Source organism: Rhinolophus ferrumequinum, chromosome 3 (genome assembly GCF_004115265.2).
Source record: "Rhinolophus ferrumequinum isolate MPI-CBG mRhiFer1 chromosome 3, mRhiFer1_v1.p, whole genome shotgun sequence".
NCBI classification, from domain to species: Eukaryota; Metazoa; Chordata; class Mammalia; order Chiroptera; family Rhinolophidae; genus Rhinolophus; species Rhinolophus ferrumequinum.
The window spans coordinates 73,990,875-74,012,849 of record NC_046286.1 but is presented as its reverse complement, the minus strand read 5'-3'; the positions used below and the strand labels follow the sequence as shown (position 1 = coordinate 74,012,849).

Genomic DNA, 21,975 nt, shown 5'->3' with positions numbered 1-21,975 from the left:
CACAGACCATGTTGGTCCTACCTTCAAACTGTATCCAAAATTCAACATCTCACCACCTCCACTGCTCTTATCATGGACCAAACCATATAATTATGTTGGTAGTCTCCTAGTTGACCTCCCTACTTCTCCCCTGCCCCATATAGTCTCGTCTCAACATCACACGCCTTCAGTGTGCTTGTCGACTAAATGCCCTTAAAAACTGGTACCTCTGACTGTTGATGGAATTAAGACAAAGTTGAGACAGACGCTAACCAACTTTTGCGGGGAGGGGGTTCTTCAGCTTTTAGGGAGGTTGTGGTTTTATCCTGGGACTTTCACTCCCTAGCCCATTTATGTCTATTTCCGAAGTTCTTGGCTATGACTAGCCCCAAAGTCCTGCCGGCAGTTTTGTCATTCTTACTTCATTTCTCCCCTCCAAAGTACTTTCCTTGTGCCTCTGTTCAAATGTTTATAGTTTTCCCACCTTGAAGTAGAGGTCCTTATCTTTTCCCCATCAAGACCCTGAGTACCTACAAGGCAGGATTTTGGTGCAATATGGCTTAGCCCTCCTCCTCCAAACACACACGAACTGCAATCTTTTTAGAAGTCTGATGGATTTCAGCTGAACGGAGTTTAGCAAACAAATAATGAGTGCCTAGGAGGTGCCAAGCATTGTATCTACCATGGACGGAGCTCAAGGGGCAGCCAGCAAGGCCAGGAACGTGCAAGACAGGACAGAGGGGTCTGGGAAACCCAGGGTGAGAGGAGGAAGAGAAATGAGAAGAAGGGCGGGGAGGGGTGGATGGAGGAATGGGGAGGAAGGGGGAGGGGGAGGAGGATTAAAGGGGGAGGAGGAGGGGGGACAGGGAGGAGCTTCAGGCGGTGGCCGCGCGGCCTGCTCCGCCCTGTCCCGATCTGTGGCCACATGGCTTCGGCCTCTGCTGCCGCCGCGTCGGGCCGCGGGGCCCGGAACCTGCTGCAGTTCCTGCGGCTGGTAGGGCAGCTTAAGGTGAGAGGGCGCCGGCGGGGTGTCCGGGCCGGGGCAGGCCGCACGGGGAGAGGCCTGTGCGGCCGCGGGCTCCGGGACGCCCCGCTCTCCGCTGGGCCTTCACCGCCCTCGGCACTCGGGAAAGGAAACACCCGTGGGTGCTGCGGCGCGCCCGGCCTGCAGGCGGAGGAAGCGGGCCGGCCGTACGGAGCGGCGGGGCTGCTAGGCCGACCCCAGGCCGGGTGGGGTCTAACCGCACAGCATCCGCTGTCGGGAGGCGAGCGGTGCTCGGCCAGGGGCCACCCAGGCGGCCATTCGGGGGTTTCTGGGGAGTAGCCGGCGTGGGGACTGCGGGACCGACCCTCGGCCCTGGCCCCAGGCTGCCCTCGGTAGAAGTACATTTGGGAGTCACGACCCCCGCAACGGGGCGGGTGGGGATGGGTTTCTGAGCAGCAGGTGGGAAGATCAGAACACAGGGGTCCTGCAGATTTTAAGTGGGCTGCTCAAATCTGCCTCACACTTCCTTCCACAAGTAACAGGACTGTGACGTCACATTCCTGTGTGTGTACTGTGCCTCTCCCTCCTCTGCCGCCCCTTAGTGATTTTGCAGAATTTCGCCACGTTCAAAGCAGATTATCTGTTTTATGCTGCTATCGCTAAAGTTTATAAAAAGTCTTGAGAAATGTAGACTTCTGAGGAGAAAGTGCAGTCTCACGAGATCACATTATGATCGGAATAAAAAGAAGAGTCATGATTGCTGCTGGTAGCATGGAGCGGTTAGAAATGTCTTTATCCCTTCTGCTTCAGAATTTGGAAGTCTGTCACTTGTTCCAGTTCAGAGCTTTCACCACAGTATTTTCTACTTGTGTCTGTCTAATGGGGTTGTTGGAAGGCAAAACTTTCCAACTCTTGTAGTTCAGAAAATTAATCTACTCTACTGTTTTGTTTTTATGTCTAAAGGACTTGCATGTTCTGTAATTTATACATCAGTGACACAGAGTAACTTGACTATTGGACTTTTGTATGCTGGTGAATTACTCCTCCCTCTCTTTCTCATTCGCTGACTTCACTTGTTTATTTGATTACAGATATCAATCATTTTGGTTAGTTAAGTGTTTTCTTAATATGTTCTGGAACCATTGCCCTGTTTCTGTGCCTTATTCCCTGGACTTAACGTTGAAGAGCATAGCAAGTAGTTAAAATATTTATTTTTATAAACTTCTTTTTCTGCTTCATTTTTTATCAGAGAGTCCCACGGACTGGCTGGGTGTATAGAAATGTTGAGAGGCCAGAGAGTGTATCAGATCACATGTACAGGATGGCAGTTATGGCTCTGGTGACCAAAGATGACCATCTTAACAAAGACCGGTAAGCTGGGAACTTTGGTGCTTGGTAGGTTCTCTGGTCTATGATGATGCACTGCTTTTCATGACTGAGGCCTGTGTCAAATTCATGTAGATTAGTTTCATATATCAAGAAACAGTATTGGAGGCATACCATACAGATTTAGGATGTGGGAAGGGGAACTATGTGTGTTGATTGCTTCTGTTATTAATTGTACTCTGGGTTTTCTCTTGGCAAGTGAAAGAGCCTAACTTGGTCTTAAGGAAACGTAAGTGTGATATAAGGGTTTCAAGGGCCTTTGCAGGTGAGTGTGTTATGTGTAAAATTCTATGATTATATTAGTACACTGTGCTTTTATCCAGCCCCTTTTTATGAATAGTAGCACCCACCTGTGAGGTGACATTCTGCAATGATATGTACAAGATGTAACTGAGAAAGAGATATCCTCTCTTCCTTGGTCAATCGACGGTGTTTAGAATGCTTTTTGAGCACAGTTCAAAGTTTCCTAGCAATATAAGACAGTAAATAAATCCCAAATGAATGACACAGGCCCAAAGTGGCTTCTATAAAAAGCGCAAAATAAGTTATGTTAGGAACTTAGCATGATATTCTAACAGGAGAGATCACCTGTTCTTGGGTGATCTTATTGGAGGTGATAGAATCCGAGATGAGCTCAGAAGGGTTGATTAGGCAGAGAAGTAGTAGAAGGCACAGCACGCAGAGGGAAGGGCATAGAAACCAAAGCCCTGATGGCAGGAAAATACATTGAAAATGATAGGTAAATCGATTTAATTGCATCAAAGGTTGTTTAGGGAGACTGAGAATCCCTGTACCCTGTAGATAATACGGAGCTGAGATTTTTGCCATTAAGTACACGTGTCGAATGGAGATAAACCTAAGAGTAGTCTGTGATTTGAAGTGGATGAGAGAGAGAGTAGGTGGGGAAACCTAAGAGGAGTAGGTTAGGCCTGTACTGTCTTGACAATAGTAGGAATATGAAACAACCTGGCCCTCTGGGGCGTTTATCTCATGACCCGCCTTCATTGATTTTGACGATGATTATCCTAATTACTAATCATTATCACTAAGATTCATAGCCGTTTTTTGAATGATCAACATGTGCCAGGAACTTAAATTATCAAATTTAATTTTCATACTAACCTTATGAAGTGTATTCTTTTTTTATAGGTGATAAAATGAAGGCTGAGAAAACTTAGCATTTAAAGAAATTATGTAACGTGGCAAAGGTCACACAGCTAAGAAAATGTTTCCTGGATTTACGCCCCCATCTGTCCAACTCTGTTCATTTCTCTAGAAAGGGCCTCATTTTGACATCTAACTGTTTTATTGAGGAAATAATTATTTCTGAATTTTGTATCAGTAAGTAAATGCTATAACTTGCTCATCTCCTAGCTTTGTCATTTGAACTTATCAGTCTTTTAAAGTGATATTTGAGAAAGCAGCCAATTTAAAAATAAAATACAGGCTAACAATTTCCCCTGCACTCTCATGTATTGTGTTGAATATTATCTAGCAGTTTTGATTCAGAACTTTTGAAGGTTGGCAGAATATAATTACTTTAGAGAAGGAATTTGTAGTGAATATAATTCTGTGTAATTATTCACCATTTCTTGCCTGGTCAGATGTGTACGCCTAGCCCTGGTTCACGATTTGGCAGAATGCATCGTTGGGGACATAGCACCAGCAGATAACATCCCCAAAGAAGAAAAACATAGGCGAGAAGAGGTCAGTGTTGACTCTTGACTGTCCAAGAGACCACCAGAAAAACCTGTTGCTGAAGCAAAGCTAAGTTTATCAGATCTGTTGGAGTCAGGGCACCACTTTGACAGTCTCAGTGTCTCAGGAAGGGAAGGTCAGGGGAGGCTGTTTATAGAGCTTTAGGGTCTGGGCTGGAGGATGTTTAGGTGGATCTTAGAAGATGGGTAACTAGCTGAAACTGCATAGAGTTAGGACACGGTAGCTTTGGGTTGGTGGGACTGGGGAGGCAAAGTCTTAAAGAGACTCTCGAAAAGTCAGCCGTTAGTGTTTCCTCTATTTTGGGTGGTTTGCTGTCTTATCTTCCAGAAGCAGGGATTTCCTGGAGCGAGAATGAATTGGTTTTTGCTTATCCTCAACCTTACTTAACACACGAACAGGAAAGTATGCCTGCTCTCAGGGAGAGGAAACTGTGTTGGTGTCAGTTCTCATTAGTATGTGGACATAGATAGGACAGCTTTTATTAGAACAATGGAGATAGCTGGAACTTGGAGGAATTCTCCATGTGAGTTATGCTCTTTGGAGAAAAGTTCTATAAATTATAAGTATAATCATTTTTATAATTATCATTTGGTGAATTTTAAGTTAGTCATTTAGTGGTTAGAAGTAAAGAAAAATATTTGTGTTAGTAAGAAATGAACAGCATCAATAAAATATTAAATCAGTTACCAATTTGGCCTCTAAACCCAGAGGCCAGGACCAAAGAGGAAAACATATTTGAAGGAGAGGCTGGAAAATCTAGGAAGACTTTTTTTTTTTTTTTTTTTTTTAATAATACTAAATGGCTGGTTCTCAACTCAGGGATTATTGCAAGCTGCTTTTATGATAGGCCAGAGATCCTAAATTGCTAAGTGGACACATCTTTTATCCAGATGGTTTAACAGGGCAGGTGGCCTTACATAGCTTCTCAGACTTGGGGGGAGATGATCTCAGTAACCAGCAGCATTTTTGCCTTTCTAGAGGCGAGAAAATCCATAAGGAATCCCAATTTAGGAGATCCAACACATTCTAAATTATGGGAATGAGAGGAATAGTGTCAGCAATGTGTTCTTCCAAAATGCAAGTCCAGAATACAGGCTCAGCATCTTGACAGCCTGTAAAAAGGGAGGAAACTAAGGAAATGTTTCTCTGTAGTTTAGACTGTCGTCGTGGGGTGATCACTTCGTAACGTATATAAATACCTAATCACTATGTTGTACACCTGAAACTAATACAATGTTGTATGTCAACTATACCTGAAAACTAAATTAAAAAGAAAAAAAACCTAAAAAGATTAAAAGCCATTCTTAAAAAAAAAAAAAAAATTTCCTTGCTTGATTGACAGAGTTAATTTAAAAAGAAACTGATAAGCTCAAGATACTGAGTTACAGACAGGAATTAGCCCGGAACCAGAGGACGATGCTATGACATAGAGGAAAAGAAGGGGAAACCTCCTCAATTATACAGCTCAGTTCAGGATGGATGATAGTTTTGTTCAGTGGTAAATCTGGACATTGTGGAGGAGAAATCACACTGAAGTACCAGTGGGTCAGGAAAGACCTTAAAGTGACACCGAGGAAGAAGAAAAGACAAACTGTCCCTATGTAGGTGTAGAGTGAATTTGAAGCTTACCCCACAAAGAAGCAAGTCAGAAGTTTCTGAAGAAACGAGTCAGTAGGAAGGCTCTCCAACCACTGGAGGTGAAGGACCTACTACTGTCCTGACGAGCTGAGTCCTGGTCCCCATGGAGGCGCGGAGAGGGGACCTGAACCATCAGAGAGTGATGCTGTTTTCCGAGACATGCATCCTGGTGATGATGAAAAACGTTTCTGGCCTCATTAATCCTATTGGATGCTGCCCACTCCTCCTGATTCACAGGATAATTAATAACTTAAACAGAAGGGACAGGGGGGAAACATCTTAGAGAGCCACAAGGTCTTGGATAAGAAACCAAAGGCTTGGTGAGTGCTGACACTAAATCCTGCTGCTGGCTAGGATTTGGGAGCAGAGAAAGATCTGGGAGGTGAACCATTTTTTATGCAGAGGGTGTTCATGACTAAGATACGGATGTCTGAATCATGCGTTCAGATAATTAAATGAGGGTTTCTTGGCTGAGGCGGGATGCACATAATGAGAACCAGGCAGCATCATTTGCCCAGAGGCTGGCTGACGACTGCAGGAAGACTTTCAGCTGAAGGAGGAGGGAGGAAAAGCACTTGATAAAACCTGGAAGACTGGTTGTTTCGGAGGAGAACAGGTGTTAGGATGAAATGGAGGATGAAGGCATAGGAGGGAAAATTTAGGGTCCACAAGCAATACTTGTAGTATGATCCCCCTCCTAAACTGGATAAAATATACTTTATATTACCTACAACCTGAGTTCGTAAAGAATGCCTGGTCGAGATCATCAGGAACTGGTGGGATGGAACTTGAGGCTGGAATACAGCAGTGGCAGGTTATTATACAGCTTTGCAAAGGGAAAAACTTACTAAGATAGAAGGAGAGTCAGGGTATGTATGTATCTGCGAGGGTTCAAGTTGCAAGAACCGAGAGGTTAAAAGGAGAAGAGCCAAACTTTGTTAGGAGCTTGAACTTGGCAAGATGGAGAAAAGGGTTCATGGAAAAAGGTGGGGAGGCGTCTGTGGCATATGCTGCCAAAACAAGGAATGTCGACTAGCTGAGAGGTCTCAAAATGCAATTCTGATTGTATCATAACAAATGGTATCATTGTGTTTAGATCCAGAAAATCGTTGCTCAGTTTCTGGAAGAGAGCAACAACATTTATCTGTTCTGTTGTTTTTTTTTTAATGGACATGATGATTTTAGTCAACAGGAAGCTTATTAATAAGTCAGTAATTGGATGTGATCTCCAAAAAGCCAGTTCAATCTTAGGTTACATTTATAGAAATATAACGTCCAGTATGAGGAGGCTATGGTTTCATTCTGTTCTGCTGTAATCAGACCACACATCAGTAGCTACATTAAGTGCAGGGTGCATCCCTGAAATGGAATAAAAAAAAATCACTGTCAAAGCAGGACTTTATGTTTGTATTCTAAAAGTTTAGATTTTGACATAGCCATACATATATGTTATTCATTTCATTCTTTTCAAACAAAAGCAATGGGCAAACTTGTGTTTTGGAATAGTGGAAAGAAAGGTAAACTATTTATGAAGACAGCTTTAATTTTTGAAAATGCAAAGTATTTTCTCAAGTATTTCACCCAAGATTTATGACAAAGAAGGGAGATGCAGGTACAAAATCACCTAAATTTCCCACCGCTAACAGTGGTATAATACTGCAAGCCATTCCAGGTGGTGAAGTTATACGTGCAAGAACAGATTGTGGATACTGGCAAATGTGTTTTGCTCTCGAAGTGGTTGTGTTCTGTAACATTTTTCCTCACAATAATAAATAAATATACACACAGATACCCATTTTTTATTTTCGTTGATTTTCCCCAGTTCACTTTTTGATTTTATGTAAGATCTTTGCCACTTTTATATAACCACTTTGTCCAAAGCGGTTCTTACAACTGTATTCTTCTCAAGGACCCTAACCTCTGGTTAGAACTGAAGCAGTTTAAGAGTTGTAGGATGAGGATGGTCAAGGGATTTGAAGCCATTTGAGAGTAACTTGCAACAGACCTTATGCCCTCAGAATAGGGTATTTTAGGACACTGGAGCAGTACAGAAATGAAGGAAGTGATGGGAACGAGGGTGGCTGCTGGACAGTCAGAGACGAGAAGCAAGTACCAAACACCCTCCACTCCCTCATTCTCGCTTACCCGCTTCTCTTAGGGTTTTGCTCTTGCAGGTTTCTACTTTTGGTTTCTCTCCCAACCTCTGCTGGACAGATCATGCAGATGGTTCCCGAGTGACTGGTTTACGTTCCATGGCTATTCCTTGGACCAATCACTGGCCACAAGAGATTCTGGCCCCTGGGTCACTGCCCACCTGTTTGACATTGTGTTTGTGTGAGAGGGAGGAAAACACGAGGGATGGGGTTAGGTACAGTGGAAGAACGACAGGGACAATTTTCAGCTTGATGAAAGAAAATACTTTCTGTCAGTGCTACCTAAAGCCCATTTGGCCGTGTCTTTCCCACCACCAGACATGTTTGTGGGGGGAGGGCAAGAAGTGTTCAGTGATGCTGTTGGAGGGTTCAGATGCTACATGGATGGTTTGGCTAATTACCCTTTAATGTCCCTTTTCAGCCTGTGAGCCTATGAGCCTACAAGATGCTGTCATGTAATTTCCTTTATGTTAATGAGAACTGCTCATTTGTGTGGTGCTTTACATTTTGCAATAAAAACATTAACAATAGAAAAGGAAAACAGAGTACAAAACATTTCTTTGAGCTTGGTAATTCAAAGTTATTTTCCTATTCTGCCCACTCCCAGGTTTGTTTTGAACTCTAGTCCGTAAGCTTATGATTGAAATTTATGTGGGCATCTTGTGACTTATCGCAAGACGTAAAATCCTTTGCCTCATTTCTGATATTTGTAGAACCATCTCACACCTTCCTTTTTGTCCTTTTTTGTGTGTGGTATGCTGCAGGCTTAATGGTGAGCTTCACTTATTTATTAAACACTTATTTACTTAATATACACAGTTGCCCTTTTTGTAAGCCATAAATATTATCCAATATTCTGCTGCCCCTTTGGAAGTTATTTGTAAGAGTTTGAGCCCTTTGCTTCGTATATGTATTGTTAACTTAGATAAATGCGAACATGATTAAAATAATGATTTGATATTTCAGGAAGCTATGAAGCAGCTGACCCAGCTTCTCTCAAAGGATCTCGGAAAGGAGCTCTATGAACTTTGGGAAGTAAGTATATATATGATGGGTTGCTTTTTATTTATTGTAACTGATTTTCTATGCCTTATCAATGTTTTAGTTAATTCATATTATCTTAACAAGTTGTCTCTAACGTACCATTTTCTGGTTTGTGTCAGTTTCTCACCTTTCAGCTGCTGCAGGAATTTCTCATGAGTAATAGAAATTTTTCTTCCCTCCAATTTCTTCGTTTCCCTTCTCGTCATAATGCCCGGTATTGATCCTGACTCACAGCCCCTGGATTTCCTAATGCATTGCTCTCACCTCCAACCCTGACAATACCTTAATTTCGAACTTCTCGCTTCCAGAATTATGAGACAATAAATTTTTTTGCTTAAGCCACCCATTTTGTGGTACTTTTTACAGCAGCCCTAGGAAACTAATTCATTTTTCTCTCTCTCCTCTCCTCTCTCTCTCTTCTTTCTCTGATACCACTGGTACTGTGCAATGGATACTTTATTATAGTCTTATCTATTTTTTAAATTGTTTCTGTATTTTGTCTCTATGGCTCTTTACTATATCTGTTGGAATTTTATAAAGTTAAAACTGAAAGAAAACCCATTGCCAACTCCTTTATTTTATGGATAAGAAGACTAAGGGCTGAAGTGCCTTACCTTGCCCAGGGTCTCTTAGCTAGTGGTTGACAAAGCTCGGCCACAAGCCCATCTCCTAGTTCAGCATTTTCTTTATGTCATTATGCTGTATGTTGGTTAATTGAACAAGCATTTATAGTTCTATTGTACTCATGATACTGTGTCAGTTACTTATTAGTAAGAGACTCTCTTAGATTCCAAGGGCTGCTGTAACAAATTACCACAAACTTGGATGGCTTAAAACAACAGAAATGTATGGTCTCACAGTTCTGGAGGCTACAAGTCCAAAATCAAGGTGTCGGCAGGGCCATGCTCTCTGAAATCTCTAGAGGAGGATCCTTTCCTTGCCTCTCCCTATCTTCTGATGAATGCCTCTTTTAGCTTTGGCATTCCTTGTCCTATAGACACATTGCTCCAATCTCTAACTTCGTAGTCAGATGGTGTTCTCCCTGTGTCCAAATCTGTACCCAAATTTCCCTCTTATAAGGGCACCAGTCATTGGATTAGGGTCCATCCTAATCCAGTATGAATTTATCTTCATTTCATTACAACTGCAAAGACCCTATTTACAAATAAGTTTGCATTCGTAGGTTCTAGGTAGACATGAATTTTGGGGGAACACTATTCAACCCGGTATGCAAAGTCTTACATTAACTTAAGCATTTTTATAATTCATGTCCAATATTCAGTATCAGATTTGGTTCAAATACTGGTTCCTCTGTTTAGTAGCTGTGCGATCTTGGGTAACTTACTGAATCTCTCTGTGCCTTAATTTCCTCATCTACAAAATGGCAATAATAATAGTATACTTGTCTTAAAGGGTCATATGGCAATCAACTTAATTAGCATATGTAAAGCACTTAGAATATTGTCAGATGCATAGTAAGCTCTATTTTTCTTGTCTCCAGTTTATATGTTCTGATTTTGGTTTAAGAAAATAAGGTCATTCCGTACCCATGGAACTTAGAATAGTACTAATAGAAAATGCCAGTTGATAGATTTCTGAAATGTTATTCACAGCTATTCACCACTATAAATAGCTGTCAGCCCAGAGGGTCACATCTGTTTAAAGCAATTAAACATCCTTGATTATAATTTATCTCTCGCTGTAGAGGTGTGAAATCAAATTGCAGCAAGGCGAGAGGAAACATTTTCATTATTTTCTCAAATTACCACAGAAAGAGGCCTATCCCATCACCTGCATTTCACTTTGAAGAAATAAATACCCCTTTGCATCCCTGGGCGTAGCAGGAGTCGCTCCCCCCGGCCCCCCCTGCATTTTTCCTCCACATTGTCTGAAGTTCAGTCAGCTGGAGATGCAGTCAGGTTAACAAGAACTCTTTAAAACCTGTCTCCCTGTTCTAGCCTTTGAAGTACAGGTACAGTATGTTATTGTAGAGTTCAATGCAGAGCAACACGAGGATGCCGGGTCCTGGTGGGAGAGTTACTAGGAGGAGGGAGAGCGGATGATGGAAGAGAGAAACTTCATATACATGTCACCTTTAGTCAGGGCCAGCCTTTCCCCGAGGGAGAGGGAAGAAACTTCATCTTCCTCTCCTTTTCTCCCCTTCTCTTCGCTTTAGTCCTCCATTTTCAGGACCTAGAACCTGCACCTCTTTCCTGCTTGAACTCCTGGTCCTTGTGTTGCTCTCCAAAACCCCAGTCTGAGTCAAGCCTGTCATCTGTCTCCCTCTCCCGCCTGATGGCGGCAGAGTGCTGATGGGGGGCCCCTCCCATCCCCCACTGAGGAACTGGAGTCACCACCCCTCAAGGCTTCCGAGCGCTGCTGAGCCTCAGTGCTGCCAGCACCTCCTCAGTGGCACCCAGTCACCTCTTTCTCTGGCTGGGCAACGGTCTCTCTGTTCAACCACCTACTTTACCATTTCTCCCCCAACTTCATAGCAAGTAATTTTCCTTCTTTTGTTTAAACATGCTGTCAGATGGGAACTTTTTGAGCTTTTTGTGAGTCTTGTAAATATGTTCGCACAACCCGATTTTGAAATAAATCTCCTTGGATGCCACATTCCCCTTCTTCTCCTCATTGTCCGCTCTCCCTGACTGTTTCCTCACAGCCCACCCGTGTGACTTAGCCGCCCCACGCCCTGCTCTTGCCAAGGTCACGGTCTCCTCTGTGCGACTCCATCTAGCAAGCCCTTCTCTGCCACGTGCCACTCGGCACCTTGGCTTCACAGGCGATGTGGCCACTCGTTATGGACGTTCTCTCTTCCCTCAGGTCTGTGACATTGCTCCCTCCTGATTTTCTGTGCTCCTTTCTGGCTGTTCCTTCCTCACGGGCTCCTCTTCCTTGGCCCATCTCTTCAGAACCTTGTTCCTCTTCTAGGACGGTGTCCGTGGCCACCATTGCTTTTCGACGCACTGCTTGCAGGCTTCAGTGATCATGTGCTGAGCATTCCATACGTTCTTCCAGAAAATCTTCCTCTTACGCTCCAGACTCATGAATCTAACAGCTCCACCTCAATAGCCACAGAGGCCTTAACAGGTTCATGGCCCCACTCATTGTGGCCGTTTTTATTATTTTAAATCCGTTTCTTGAAAAGTAAAACACATAAACTCACACAAAAAATAATGTATAGCATAGGGAATTCTCAGAAGGATAACTTCCTTATAACTACCATCCAAGTCAAGGTTTGGCACTTTGCCATTTTTCCCAGAAGCACTTTCCTATCCCCTGACCCCACGTCACCCTTCCCTTTCTCCAGAAGTAATCACTACCCTGATTTTCATAGTGGTCACTTGAATTTATGGTTTTATCACCCAAGTGCCCCTCCCTAGATATTTTAGTTTGATCTTGCCCATTTTCGTAAAGCTTAATATGTCTTTTAAATATCTTTTCATGTACAGTCTCTACCACCCACCCCACCCCTTTGTTTTTCTTACAAGTTATCTGTTGAAGAATCCAGACCATTTAGCCTATAAAGTTTCCCATTCTCTGGGTTTGGCCAGTTGTACACTCATGATGCAGTTCGTGTTTCTCTGTCCTTTTATTTTCTGCAGATTGGCAGCTGCATCCAGAGGCTGGATCAGGCTCAGGTTGGATCCTTTTGGCAAAACTCTAGGTGGTGTCGGATTCTTTCATCATGAGGCTGATAATGTCTGAGTTTTCTTGATCCTTATATCCCTTAAAACTTTGGCGTTGTAAAATGGTAATCTAATGTTTTTATTTTGTGTTCATTTTGTAGCTGAAATGATTTTATTACCAGATGCTTCTTTCTCATTTACTCTTTGTTTACAGTTCGTATTGGAAAGGTGTAAAAATGCTTGGCTTTGACAGCTTCTTTGATAGCAGGAGTGGCAGCATGTTCCAGCTTCATTCATCTTGACCATGCTCTGGCCAGACCTCCTGTTTAGTTTTTTATTTATTTTCAAATAGAAAATTTTATTTCAAGACCACAAGATGGACACTAGGGATGGTCCTTGCTATTGAGTTGGTTATTGTTTCTATACTTTTTAGTGGACAGAGCTAGGGGATATATACAGATATATCTATATATCTATATACCTATATTTATATGGATATAGATATATAGATATCTATGTATATGCATATATCTATATACTATATATCTCATAAGTTCATAGTGATATTTCAAATTCAGAACTACACAATTTTTACTTAACGTCTTATATATTATGTCGCATATCCTTTCTTTTATACCAGGAATCCTAGCTATAAGCTTTATTCCTTTTTACACATGTGCCTACTTAAGAATAACAATTGTATATACCACCATTGTCAATTCTGATTATTGAGAACAATTTAAAAAATTGTTCTGTCTGTGGTATGTCCATTCTCCCCCTATTTTTTTTATAGTTGTACAATATCTACATTGTCAGTACATTTCACCATTGCATACCATAACCTTTCTCTTTTAAACCTCATTTAATCTTAGTTCTACAAGTCACTGTGTAGAGATGCTCACCACCAGTCCTTACTAATGTTCATCTCTGCCCAGTCGTTCTGGTTGTCTGGAACTTGTTGTCTGGTAGGTTCTTCAAGAAAGGCTCCCAGGAATAATATTCTCTAAATCTGGAATGTTTTCCAAAGTTCCTCTTTGTTCTTTATACTTGAAGGTCAGTTTCACTTGATATAAAATCCTTGGCTTCCAGTTGCGTTCCTTGAATATCTTAAATATGTTACTTCCATTTTCGTGTTTTCAAGCATTGTTGTCAAACTCTGATCATAATTTTACTTTTCCTTATATATCAGATGCTATTTTTGCATAGGTGTCTAAAGAATTTTTTAAAGATTATTTTATTAGAATATTTCTTTGTGTTGGACATTCTGTGTTAATTATTTAGATTATTTTTTTAGATAATGTTATGGGAGTGTGTCTTTGTGTTGGTTATTTGGGGTTAATATCCATTTTTAATATATACTTCCAAATTTTTTTTAATTTCAAGAAAAATTTCATGAATACAATTTTTGCTTTTGTCTTCGTTAGTTCATCTTTGCCTGTCTTCAGTATTTGTTACCTTTCAAATCTTTTATTATCTTCTTCATTTATTTTTGACATTTAAACTTAACCTGCTTTTCAATGTCTGTTTTTTGTAAGGCATTATTTATCATGTTTAACTCTCCGTGTTCTTTATTGCTTAATCTTCATTTCTAAAATGACTTTTTATTTTATTGCTAATTGATTTTATGTTGCTCTTTCATCTTATTTTCTTAATATCTGTTAGTTCTTTTTGAAATATGTAGTTTGTTGTAGATTTGATCCTTTTAAAAAAAGATTGAGAATGTCTTTCTGATGTCAATTGTGTGTAAAGATGTTATTTTGTTCCCTATTCTCTGTCTTATGGTAAATTCATATGGAATCTGACCTCTGTGCTTTTCTTGTTGCTCATTTTGATGCATATTAGTTTTACTGAACTTTGGGAAGGACACTGGTTCAGATAGCTTTTTTAACTTCACAGAGCTTCCTCTTCTGTTTTTTGTTTGTTTTATTTTAATGTAGTGTTAAAAACATGGTGGCTTGCTTTCAGAGATTTCCTGACTTTGTGTCCCTTCCCCACTTTTATCTGGACCTTTTCTTTTCTTTATTTCTATTATCTTTATCCCACTCAATTTTGATTCCACTCCTAGAATTTTCTCTTCGCGTGGGGCCCTGTCCTGGAAAGGAGCCCAAGCAGGCCAGACTGGCGAATTCACCAGGGCTGGGCTTAAATCAGCTGCTGTTGGAGTAGACAAAATCCCTCCATTGTTTTCCTCTGTTCTTAAAATGTGATAACTCTATGAACACGTGTCGGCCGGCTCTTTGGAGATTCCCCTGTTCTTAAGTCCATCAGATGCCCTGTTGCTCCCCCTGGCTTCCTGACAGATGCTGGTTGCACGCAGGGCTTATGGCTGGAAGTGGTTTGTCCCCGCTCATGTATATTTTGCGATTCATGGTAATGTTATGTCCCTCAGTTTTGTTATAAATGTTATCCATACAGGTTTTGGTTTTGCTATTTCTTGGTTCTCTTAAGGGTTTTTGTTTGTTTGTTTGTTTGTTTGTTTTGTGGGGGTTTTTTTTGGCAGGTTCTCTGTTTTGCTCCCTATTGAATTACCCAAGCCAGAAACTAGGGAGTCACTTTTGACTCTCCCTTTAATTCCCTTTCACATTTTCATTTGCTTCTTTATCCTTAACATTTCTCAAATCTTCCTCCTTTCCCCCATCTTCATTGCCACCCTCTTAGGTCAGTCAGACCAGATTCTCATAACTTCTCTGCTAGTGCTACAAAGTCTCAACCGGATTTTTCTGCTTGCAGTGTATCCATTTTCCACACTGCAACTAGAATGATGTTTCTGAAATACAAATCTGATCATGACACTTCTTGCTTGAAACCTTTTGGTGATGTCCAGTCGCTGCAGGATAACCTGAGACAACCTGAGACCCCGTGGCACAAACCACAAGCTCACGCAGGGCAGGATCTGGCTCTTCCTCCACCGTCAGCATCTTCTTGTTCCCTCTCCTCCCTTCAGTACTTTGTCCTGCCATTATTTGCACTAAGTTCCCCAAAGATGCCATGGCTCCTTCTTACTTCTAAAGCTTTGTCTGCAGTGCTCTTCTCCCTGCTCTGCCTCCTTGTTGGAAAATGACATTGGGGAATCCCAGTATCATTTTTTGAGAGAAAAACGAGCAATTTATATTTTTAAAAGAAATATATAATTTCACTAGAATGTGTTATTTCCTAATGGTCTTGTAATCTTTTTTCTCACTTTCAACAGAGAAAAATCCTGGACTGCTATGCTTAGAGTACTCCATTTCTTTTTGTTTAATAATGAATTTAAATTTATTAAGTATACATGTATAACTATAATATAGATACACATTTAAATTAAATGAATTATTTCTAAGTGCCTTTGAAATAAAACAAAATGTATTTGGTTTCATACTAAAATTATTTCCCTGTATAATTTTAAGCTCTATCAAAATTCAAATAGCTGCCTTTTTAAGAATAAGACATTTAATAAAAACCCAAAAATGTTCAGTGATTCACATCCCATTATCCTGCCAAGAAAGCATGACAGGTTCATTATCTGAACACATCTGGGGTGGAATTACAAATGAGAACTTTGCAGGGAAACCAGTTGGGAACACTTTGGTCTTAATAGGAGAATGATTCTATATAGTATTAATTGGGGCTTGTGGTTGTGCGGCATGTGTCGTGCTGTCAAGAAGCAGACTTCCTGTAGCTTCTTGTTTCAGATCTGCACTGAGGAGGGAGGGCAGTGGGAGGAGGAAAGGTAAAAAAGCTGCTCCTGTCCACTCCCTTCATCACCTCCCTGCCACCAACACATGCGCACACACCACTGCATGAAGAATTCACAGATCCTGACTAGATCCTCGAGAGTCATAATTCAGAGACTTGATTAAATCCTTCCTATTTGGAAAGTAAGGACAGAGATTCCTAGTGTAAAGTGATAACCACAATTAAATGAGAAAGCTAGAAATTCACTTAAAAAGGAAAAGGAAACCTGAAATTACCGTATTTTGCCATGTATAATGCTGTCCTGTGTATAATGCGCACCCACATTTTTGGCCCAAACTTTTAGGGAAACGGAATTAGTACTCCCGATGTATAATGCACATCCTTATTTTCCCTCACAAATTTGGGCAAAATAGGGCACATTATCTATGGCAAAATATGGTACATGGAGGAAGAAATAATTTGAGAAGCATGAGATATTAGCTTGAAGTTAAAAAGACCTACACCACTCAGGTGGATTAGAGAATAATGATCTTGAAATGAAGACAAGATACTAAACAGGAAGAAAAATGCTTGGAAGTGTCAATATGAACAAGTGAGACTTCCAACCACCTGGTGGAACATGTGAAACTGAGCAGCACATCCTTCTTGCGTGGAGTGCTGATGTTAGCTGTAAATTACAGGTGAGGGTCCATGTGAGGGTCTGCATACCCTGGAGAAATGTGGCCAATACAGGATGTGCTTTTAGCTGTGACTGATTTCAGGTTCCAGAATCAGAATTGCACTCTCTCATGCAGCCCTAATCATTCTGTTCTTATTGTCCCTTAGGAGTATGAGACCCAGTCTAGTGCAGAAGCCAAATTTGTGAAGCAGCTGGACCAATGCGAGATGATTCTTCAGGCATCTGAATATGAAGACCTTGAGAACAAGCCTGGGCGACTGCAGGACTTCTATGATGGCACAGCAGGTACTCAGTGCTATTTTTATTTCAGTTTGGCTTAATCCTAGTGTAGTGACTCACATTGCATTAGTGCACTGTTGTTACCCTCTTCTGACCCTTTCCTTCTGGTGCATCGAACAAAAACAATGGTGGGATTCATGGTGAGAAGTGGCCTGGTGCATGAGCGCACTGCCCCGGTGGAATCTGAGTGCCAGGTTCACATTCACACCTGTTAGCTGTGTGCCCCTGGGCAGTCTCCTGACCTCTCTGTGTCCTCTTTGGAAAATGGAAATCATAGTATTTACCCTACTTAAGTCATAGGTTGGTTTTGAGATATAAGAGCGATAATGGATGTGAAAGTGCAGTATGATCTATAAGTGCTATGTAGATGGAAGGTCATGTAAGCTGGAAGTAGAAATAGAGATTTAAAACAAGAAAACCCAAATGGCTCTAGTCACCATACCACTGTTATTACAGTGCTTCATAGCACAGATCTGGAGTCAAACTGCTTGTATTTGAGTCCTGGTTCTGCCACCGGAAATCTCTGTAACTTGCTGAAGATTACTTAACCTAGCTCTCGGCCTTAGTTTCCTTATTTTAAAATGTGGATAATTACAGAATCTAGTATTATTTGAGGACATAGTGTGTTCATTTATGTGAAGTGCTTAGAATAACACCTGGCAACAAGCCTTAGCTAACTTCATTTTGATAGTTTCCAGAGTAAAGCGCGAAGTACCCTGTGCTAGTGATGGCTGGTGTTCGTATTGCTCCCTGGAGTAAAACTCCATCTCTTTTCCCTGGGAGCCCTTCAGGCTTTGCTCAGCCTCCATCTCTCCTCAGGGTATGTTAGAGACAGCCTTTCTGGGACCTCTCGGGACCTCATGTGGCCTCACCAAATAGAGGAAGGTCCCAGCTCACAGACGATGGTCCAAAATACAGTTTGCGTGATAATGACGTTGGTTTGATTTTCTTCCTCTCTTTTCCAGCCCCATTACCTCTACTCTAGACAAGGTCCTCATTATTTCTGTATTGGACTGTTGTTATAACCCCCTAACTTAACCTGCGAGGCTTGCTAGTTCATCCTGCATGTCTCAGTGTTTTCCCCCTTTGTAGATGTAGATGTGATCACATCTTTGTTTTAAAAACTCTTGCGGCTTTCGTTTTCCAAAACAAAAAATTTAAAAAAATCCTGACACTTTTGAGTGGCCTAAAACTCTCTGTAGTCGAAAGCCACTCATCTCTCTGGTTTCCTTTCCTAATCCTCCCTGTCAAAATGAAGTCTTCCCTTCTTTTTGCCCAATCTGCACGTGGCCTAGAGATTGCCATAGTGCTGTCACAGTCTGAATTGCCTTCTCCTAATGATGTTCCTCGTTGGGTCTCTTCCCAAACCCCCACTTGCTTACCCACCCTATCGTAAGCTATTTGATGGCCAAGACCAGCTATGTCTCGTCTGTCTTTGATACCAGTGGTGCTCAGAAATGTTTGCCTTAAGTTAAATGAGTAACGTTGTAAACCAGGGGTCAGTAAACTCTGGCCTACGAGCCAAATTAGCCTGCTGCTCGTTTGTATAAATAAAGTTTTACTGAAACAGCCACACTCATTCTTTATGAATTATCTATACTGCTTTTCTGCTAAGCAGCAGAGGTGTGTAGCTGGCAACACAGACCATATATAGTCGTAGTTCACCACGCCTGAAGTATTTACTCCCGGGCTCTTGAGAGAAAATGTTTGCTCACCATGTTCTTAGCAATGATTGAGTTCCACACTAGCACATTTCACCAATAATATAACTAAAATACAAGTCCTGTTATGTGATGTTTTGCATTTAACACTGTAACCTTTTATTTTGATACATCCACAATGAAAAATAGAAAATGAAACATGAAAATAAGAGTATAATAAAAAAATGTGGGACCTGGAAGGGTCATCTAGCTTAAACTCCACATTTTACTGAGGAAAAAACTTGAGCCTGGAAAGAGGGTGAGATGCCCATAGCTGAGTTGAGATTAAAATTCACTGCACTTTCCACTCTAGTGCATGACCTCTTTTAAAAAATTAATAAATACAAGTACTATAATTGCTGTAAGAAATGGTTTGTTATTCAATAATGCTTGAAGAAAAAAACAACAACACGAGTTTAATTAGAGACGAAGGTGTAGACTGCGACCAGAATGAGGGTTTTGAAGAGGACTTTCTTTGTTTGGTAACACTTCCGTTTTTATTTCTCTAATCCAATCACAGCTTAGGGCTTTCTTTTTCTGTATTTTCTATGTGAAACCTTGTTTGTTGAGGAGCAGCATGGAGGCCAGTGTGGCTGACGGGGGTGGAGGAGAGGAGAGGGTGGGAGAGGAGCCCAGAGCAGTGGACTGAGGGCCGCAGGGCCTCACAGGCCAGCGCTGGACATTGGCTTGTGCTGAGTGAGACGGGGAGCCCTGGGAGGAAGAGGGGCACAGGACTAATGTCACATGACTTGTGTTTTCAAAGGGTCACTTGTGCTGGAAACAGGGAGACCAGGTGGGGGCTATTGCAGTATCCTAGTGAGAAAGACGGTGGTTTGGACCAGGGTGGTAGTGGTAGAACAAGTAAGAAGGGGTCAGATTCTGGATATATTTTGAATGTAGAGTCGACGGGATTTTTGTGTTGCTTGTTTATAAAGAGAGTCCAAGGATTTTGGCCTGAGCAACTGGAAGAATGGAGTTGCCACTAGACAGGGGAAGAGTGGGTTTGGGGGAAGAAATTCAGGGGTTCCCAAAAGCCAAGGGAAGAAAGTGTTTTAAGAGGGAAGGAGTACTTAAAATCAGATTGAGCAACGTGGAGCTACCTGGTGTCCTCAACAGGAGCAGTCGTGGTGATGTGGTGACATAGTAACAGTCTAGCAGCATGGCCTTTACCCAGAGGGGCAGAGGATGGCCTGGGATTAACGAGGAGTGTGGAGCACAGGTCCAGACCTGGGGTAAGAATCTAGTGTGAGGGAAAAGAGCCACTATGTCAGAGGCCTGTAGGGCAACCATGAGCCACGTGTGAGTTAGGGCCAGAATGCAGGGAACATTCAGAGAGAGGCTGAGGACAGGGAATACGTGGACTAGAGTTAAATAGGAATGAACAGTAAGCAACACAAGGCACTGGTAAGAACAGACAGGGAAGGGGTGGTTTTAACTCGCCCGTGCTACCCGCCATCGACCTAACATAAGAGAGCTCGACCTTGTTGCCACCCAAGGCAGAATTCTCGGGATGGCTGAGGAGCAGGAGACACAGCACAATCAGCCGGTTTCAGGAGAGATGTTTGCAAGAGACATGCTTGAGTTCCTGTTTGCATCCTGAAGAACCCCGTAGGTGCTTTGTTCCTCCAATTAATTGCAGATTCACAATAGGCAGAGATTGTTTTCAGCTCTCTGGGCTCCGTCCTACGTGAGTTTCCCTGTAGTTTCTGATAGAGGCATTCAGAGGCTCTCTGGTAAAGTTCTCCTAGCTCTGTTAATCGACAGTTCTTTGTTCAATGCTCATCATTTTGCACAGTGGCATGCGAGGTGATGGAGAATAAGCTCCGGGTGGTTCCCTGCGGCTCCTCTCCAAATCGGAAGGACGGACCTGGAATTGTGTTCTTCTGTGTTGGAGCGAAGCATGGGCGAGATCGTAGAATTGAGCCCCTGATGAACTGGAATGAAGCTGGAGAAATGGACATGTTCTCTTGTCCTTATCTGTTTCCTGTCTTCTTGTCTTGTAGGAAAATTCAGTCACCCTGAGATAGTCCAGCTTGTTTCTGAACTTGAGGCAGAAAGAAACGCCAATATAGCTGCCGCCGCCAGTGAGCCGTGTTCCTGAGTTGGTCTCTGTGTTGTTGCACTCCTGTAACAAACATTTTTTTTTTTCCATTTCATGGTATTATGTTTTGCCACTGTTGGTCTGTTGATTTCCTCAGATGTGAATCTGTTTATTTTCAATTCCCTGGACTCCATCAAGAAACATGATACAGTTTGGACTGTAAAAGAAGCTACAGTACCGGATGTGGTCGTGAAATGCATGGATGAAGACTTGGGGGTGCGTGCCTTTTTATGAACTAAATTAAAAAAATTTAAAAACCTTAAACTTCGGAATATGTTTTGGAGATTTTAAATCATCTGATTCTGCATTAATACCCTACATCTACGAGGGCCAGATTCATTGAATGATAGACAATTTAATGATGATTGCTTTTAAGAACAGATTATTCAGCTGACTTCATGAGAAGGATTCAGGAAAAAGAATGGCGTAATGTACTCTCTCCTCAGATGAAATGGAGCCAGAGTTTTCACTTTTTCTTGCTTTAGGCCCCTGATTATAGACTTGTAAACCTGCTAACAGGTTCCTTCCCTTCTCCTAATCCCCAATCCTTTTTGTCATTTGATGATATAAATTGGGGCATGCACTTTCAAATGCCACTTGTCTGCCTCTGTTTTTCCCTGTCTGATTTGCAGATCTTCAGACCTTGGTTATAAGAACATTTATCACCAGGTAAGAAATTTATACTAAGAAGAATATTGCTGGGGGCACTGGGCCTTCTGTAGGGAACACACCAGAAAAGGTTTCTTCTCATTTCCCTTTCATAGGATAAGGAATCTGCCCCCTTGCCTTTAAATCATGTACAATCATTGAAAGGCGAGGAAGGGGAAGGCTCTCTGTGCAAACCTGCTCAGTATTTTGGTGTGGAACATGATGACTCTCCCTTTAATGCAAATGTCATTTGCCATTTGAAGAAGGGCTTTCAGGCTGGCATAGTGAGAATTCTCGGCAGCGTTTCTTTGGAAACTCTGCAGTATCCATGGATACCCAATGTGCTGGAAGCAGGGT

The 21,975-nt window shown here is 41.9% G+C and overlaps 1 protein-coding gene across 1 annotated transcript; it reads left to right on the top strand.

Moving 5' to 3' along the window:
• The first annotated feature begins 841 nt into the window (after positions 1–841).
• HDDC2 (HD domain containing 2) lies at positions 842–21,229 on the top strand. The gene is made up of 6 exons (XM_033102401.1): positions 842–988; positions 2,214–2,335; positions 3,955–4,057; positions 8,827–8,895; positions 17,037–17,175; positions 20,873–21,229. Exons 1-6 carry the CDS (start codon positions 905–907, stop codon positions 20,968–20,970), a joined length of 615 nt encoding a protein of 204 aa, XP_032958292.1. The 5' UTR covers positions 842–904; the 3' UTR covers positions 20,971–21,229.
• Positions 21,230–21,975: the final 746 nt, after the last annotated feature.